We start from the raw sequence: 5710 nt of genomic DNA, 5'->3' as shown, positions 1-5710 counted from the left end.
AAATTGTAAGGTGTATTAAGTTGAGCAAGGTTTTATATTGGAATGCCACCTTGAGGTTTCTTGTACCTATTGAGCATGTCATCAGGTTTTGAGAAAAGATTCAACTTCTGAAACTTTATAAGATCCCAAACATGACATTACAGAAGTGATGAAGACAGTGTACTCTGCAGTCCATCAAGAATTGCAGAAATGTGATCATCTTGTTGATGTTGGTATCCAATAGCATGTAAAGAATCCACCAAATATTGAATCTTAGAGAAAATAATAAGGAATTGTACCAGTTTTTCTATAGATGTTAATTGAGCCTTCAAACTTTGAATTCTTATGACAGAGGGCTCAGAGAAATAATCGTTGATTGTGTTCCGAATTTCATGAAATTGCTGACAACGAATAATCTTGTTCTTGAACGTAGTCAGACTTAGGCAAGAAGCCAAGTTGATAGGATGAGATTATCAAGTCTCCATTATTTGAAAGCTTCAGTTTCTGTTTTGGTCTTCTTGGCAACATCTTTTCCATATTGTTGTAGGATTTTATATTGATATAGATGATCTTCTAGGCTACTCTGAATTGTGAGCGAAACCTGATGTCTCCACGTATTGAAGTAGTTGTCATCCAACTTATCAAAAATCGGAACTAAAAACTTAACATTTATTATGAACATGAAAAGTAAAATTAGATTTTATATAATTATTTAATTATATCTAGTGCAACTGAGCAACCAATTCAACTTGTGACCCATTAGTAATTTAATGACCCAATAGTGTGACGAGTTCAATTCTAATAACTATGGTAATATGCTCATTGATGAAGATGATGCTCAATTTACAGTGACTTTGTATTTGTAACTATTATTTCCTAATAAGTACCACATTAGTGGTTCTGATTACGCGGTGACAGGTACTTGAAGCCTTGTCCAAAAACAATAGTTGTTTTATCCTCTTGTCAAGTTAGACCTGGAAATAGAGGCCGAAGAAGTGGCCAGCTGCAACGATGACAGCCATCATCATGCAGGGTTAAGATTGAAAATCACTTTGCCGACGATGGACAGTGGATCACCATAGTAGTAAGGTGCGGTATTGGATCCAAACGGGAGCACAGAAGAGGAGGGGAAGGTGGAGGTAGAGGGAAAAGAAAATATATTGCCATAATGAATGTTGAAATTGGTGTAATTCAAATTAAACCATTAAATTAGCATAGTGCATGATGACCCTAGAATGTGCATAACGTCGATGGAGAAAAAAATTCAGCCCAGAAATTAAATGAACACCTTGTAATTTCTCGAATCTAGGAATTATACTGTTCTCTATGATCAATGGTTTTAAAATGCCCTAAAAGATTCCCTGCATGCTTTTGGAACATTTGAGGAGAGGTGGGAATTACGGACAACTGAAAACAATTGACATCACCAGAAGTTTGTAGATTTTCTAAGATAATTGCAATGAGCTATGTTTCAATTGTCATCGCAGATAAAAAATAATCCATTTTCCTCGAGAACACAAAATTTTTAAGTTACAAAACACAAACAATTTGTTACTAGGAAAGGACAGCCATGATATCTGAGACCCTCAATGCAATGTAGTCAGAACCATCTTTTCCCTTGAAGTCGTTCCCAGCATATTTGGAGTACAAGACTGTGTTCCCAGGATTAACAGACAATGGTTTTCTGTTACCTTCCTCATCAAGAGGCCCTGGGCCGACCGCAATTACCTAACAGCATTCAACACATCACAACAGATTTTGTTCAGTCAAAAGGATTGTTTACCAGAGTCCACACTAAATTAGGGGCCAATGAAAAAAAAATGTTTGCTTTTTGTTTTTAATAGTGTCATCTATATTCAAGATTTTCTTAATAAATTATAGTATACTCATTTTCAGGTACCAAACAGGCCTCAAAGCAATCTTCTTCATAAGAGTTGTTGGGTAAAGTATATTATCTTTACAAAGAAGAGAGTATTCAAAAGAAACTTACCGTTCCGATAGAAGGTTTCTCCTTGGTTGCTTCGGTAAGTAACAAACCACCTGCAGTTTTGTCCTCTGCTTGTGCAACCTGCAGTTAAAATTGAATTAATAGATATGTTTAAAGATATTGTTATAACTATCACATGCGTGTCTAAAAGCAGAGACCATATTATCTTACAATGCTACACTTCAGAATAATAAATGTCAATCCAAAGTATAAACCTTCAGAATTGCAGAAATTACAAAATAAATCCTGCTCTCTAACGAAGATAGGATCAAACCTGTATTAAGACTCTATCATTCATCGGTTTAAGATCCTTGATCTCATCGGTCTCGAGGATACCAACAATGTCATCGTCCTTCAGTATAAGATGCTTTGCACCATTGAACTCCACCTCAGTACCAGCATATTTCGAATACACAACTTGCGCACCAATCTATACAAAGAGAAGCATCAAACAAGTTAAAATTGACAAGAATATCACGTTCCCTTGAAAAAGGGGAAAAAAGGCTAAACATAGATAACTAAAACTATATTGATTCCAAGAAATCAGCAATACCTGAACACTAGTTTCTATTTTGCTCTTCCCAGCTGATTTCTCCTCTCCAACAGCAACAACCTCACCACCCTGTGGTTTTGTTTGAGCAGTTGAAGGAAGTAGAATTCCTCCGTCGGTCTTCTCTTCTGCTTCCTTAATTTTAACCAGTACTCTGTCACCGAGAGGCCTAATAGCAGTGTACTGCAAGAGAAACACTCACTCAGAGACAATACAAGAATGGTTTACAAAACACATAAATTGAGTACTCCAAAATTTCGTAACAAAAATCTCCAGGCTTACATATCAACAGTTATCCGATAATCATGAAATTTACCAGAATACCTAAAATTAAAAGATAATGGTCCCTGAAGCTGTTTTGATTGAGGACTGTTTGCATTCTTCAACAGTTTTGTACCATCTTACATAATTTAAGCAAATAAATTGTGCTCGCACTGCATATACCAAGTTAAACCCTAAAAAACTTAAGTTTTTTATTCTAGCTTCTAATATTCTAGAATGCTAATGACAATATCAACCTTCTTCAATATTCGCAACATACAGACTAATAAAAAAAACTATTGCACAATTACAGTATTCTTTTAACCGAATTACAACAAATTTCTCTATCCTAATAATAATTATTAAAAAAAACATCGAAGTAAAAAAGGAACCTTTGGAGCAACAACAGTGGCGGCTTTGACAACCAAACCCCGGAAGGACCTTTGAGTGATGGTTCCAATTCTGACGACGGAGGAGAACTGAACCGCCGAAGGTCGAAGCCCTTCGAACGACGACACATTCCTCGAGGAAATTGAGCATGCTGTTAGCTGAGCTGTCGCCATTGACCAAAACTTAAGCACTGCACAACAAAACAGATTTGATAAGACAATTGATGAGGTTGTTATTATTATCATTATCATTATCCAATTTACAATTACCTTCGTGGAAGAAGAGTGAGCGACTAGAGAGAGAGGGAAGGCAGTGAATGAAAAGATAAAAACCCTAAGCCGATTAGGAGAGAGGGAGGTTGGTTGGGTTTTATCTGATATTAAAGATGCTTCTAGAACGAACTAGGATATACGCTCTATGTCCCGCTGGAGAGTGGATAGCGAGTAGTTAGTTCAAGTGTGGTATGCTTGCCCCGCTTACCAACCCGGACCCGGAAAATATAGATGGGCTGCCAAAATTTTGAACCAAGGTTGTGGAAACTAGAACTAGGAACACGAACAGAGGCGAGGAATACCAGAGAGATTGGAGAAGCAGGGAACCGGCTAGAACAGAGAAGCTAGAAACCGACGAGCTTTCCCGGTGGCAACGAACGAAGCGGCGAGTGCGTTGAACCAGTAACCACAAAGAACGAGAGAAATTTTTAGTGTAGCTGAGGACACCAGGCAGCACAAGACGATGACGGCGAGTGAGAAGGGGATGGACGCCGCTGGTAGTCAATGAATGACGCCCGAGGGTGATAACTAGCAAGGTTGTCAATCTTGCGAGTTTGAGCGAGTCACGAGTTAACTCGTAAACTCGCGGTTATAGAGTTTATATATAATATATATATTCAATTCTAACATTTTAAAATTAATAATATCAATTTTAAAATATATAATAAATTAAAATAATAGTATATATTATAATAAATACTTTAAAATACACATTTAAATCTTCTATAATTATTCTTATACAAATATAATATAGAACACACAAAATTAAAAATTTTAAATTTATAATATTAAATCTTTAATTTAACATTGAATAATATCAAATAATCAAATTAACTCTAATCAAAATAATTAATTACTAAAATTAGAAACAATAAAATTTAAAAAGCAAAAAAAAACTAAATCAAGAAACAAAGGCTCAAAAAAAGGACAAAAGACATACAAAAAATAGAGGAAGAAGAAAAAAATGGCAAAGTCCCATCAATAGGAGATCGAAGACAGGGGTGTAGCAGGCAGCGGTGGTAAGGGTACAGCAGTAGCACGAAATGGCGGCGACAAATAGTCATGGATTTTAGGACGTTGCAAACCAGAGCAGAGATATGACTGAAGGAGAAGTAGTCGAACTCGTGAACGATGAGAGCACAATGGAGTTGCAGATAGTGGAGATGTGAAGAAATACAAAGCAGAGGGCAATGATAAACCGCTATTTTACGGTTTATCTTGTGCTCAATTGAGTGGTTTTTATCAGATTCTTTTCACATTCATCCATGTAATTAGCATGTTATACATTTACCTTTCTGATATAATATTATGATTGAAAACTTGTTTCCTAAGCCCTTAAATTGTTAGATTATAATCCCTCTCTATATCATTCGATGCCGTGATCTGTGTGTTCAGTGTTGCAGGCCTTATAGGGCAAGAATGGCTTGGAGAACGAAAAGGAAGCTTGCAAAAATGGAAGGAACACAAAGAAACAATGAAGCTGACCAGCGAGACGTGACGCGCACACATGGCCTACGCGTGCGCGTGATTTAGAGCACTCCATAGCGACGCGCACGCACACTTGACGCGTGCGCGTGATTAGCGCACAGGACGAGCGACGCGTACGCGTGACAAGAAAAATTGCCAAACGACGCGCACGCGTGACTGACGCGACGTACAATAGTTGCAGAAAATCGCTGGGGGCGATTTCGGGCCAGTTTTAGACCCATTTTTCGGTCTAGAAACACATACTAGAGCGTGGGAAAAGCAGAGACTCAAGACGCATTCTCATTCTGCATAGTTTTAGTTTAGTTTGGAATCTAGAGAGAATTCTACTCCTTCCTCTAGGTTTTCTTTACATTCATAGTTTTAGAGTTTTAGTGCTTTGCTTGGGATATTGAGAAGATTCATTACCTCCGTTGGAGCTTCCTCATTCTAGTTTGTCTCTCTATTCCTTTATTCTTTTATTGCCCATTGACTCTGTTTAGATAAGTATGTTCATAATTTTGGGATTTATTAATGCAAAGAACCATTTTTACTTTTAATTGATTTTTAGTTATTAATTATCATGTCTTTCTTTTATTCCTCTCTTAATTCTGTGAAAGTTATATTCATGATAATGGAGTAGTTTCCTAACTTGATTGGGAGTTGATTAAAAGGAAAACCTTGAATTGGAATACTCAAGTGTTAATATTAATTGAAAGTTGTTGACTAATTCTCCTGTCTTCGACTCTAACCCTTTCTTAGGAAAGGATTAGGACGTAAGCGATAAGATTAGTTTGAGAGTTACTT

The 5710-nt window shown here is 36.8% G+C and overlaps 1 protein-coding gene across 1 annotated transcript; it reads right to left on the bottom strand.

The window, feature by feature from the left end:
- Positions 1-1255: 1255 nt before the first annotated feature.
- On the bottom strand, positions 1256-4008 carry LOC130970734 (20 kDa chaperonin, chloroplastic-like). Its single transcript, XM_057896902.1, has 6 exons — positions 3437-4008; positions 3170-3357; positions 2520-2699; positions 2241-2396; positions 1970-2047; positions 1256-1707 (listed from the first exon to the last, which is right to left on the bottom strand). The coding sequence occupies exons 2-6, from the start codon at positions 3338-3340 to the stop codon at positions 1534-1536; spliced, it is 759 nt and encodes a 252-aa protein (XP_057752885.1). The 5' UTR covers positions 3341-3357; positions 3437-4008; the 3' UTR covers positions 1256-1533.
- Between the last annotated feature and the right edge of the window lie 1702 nt (positions 4009-5710).

Source organism: Arachis stenosperma, chromosome 3 (genome assembly GCF_014773155.1).
Source record: "Arachis stenosperma cultivar V10309 chromosome 3, arast.V10309.gnm1.PFL2, whole genome shotgun sequence".
Lineage (NCBI taxonomy): Eukaryota > Viridiplantae > Streptophyta > Magnoliopsida > Fabales > Fabaceae > Arachis > Arachis stenosperma.
Note: the sequence above shows the minus strand (reverse complement) of the source record. Positions and strands in the feature narration are given on the sequence as shown.

Excerpts from the sequence above, each read along its gene's own strand:
- LOC130970734 (XM_057896902.1), bottom strand. The coding sequence starts at position 3,340 with ATGGCGACAGCTCAGCTAACAGCATGCTCAATTTCCTCGAGGAATGTG. Across the intron at positions 2,700-3,169 it reads CCACTGTTGTTGCTCCAAAG|TACACTGCTATTAGGCCTCT; the intron begins GTTCCTTTTTTA and ends TTTCTCTTGCAG. Across the intron at positions 2,048-2,240 it reads ATGATAGAGTCTTAATACAG|GTTGCACAAGCAGAGGACAA; the intron begins GTTTGATCCTAT and ends TTTTAACTGCAG.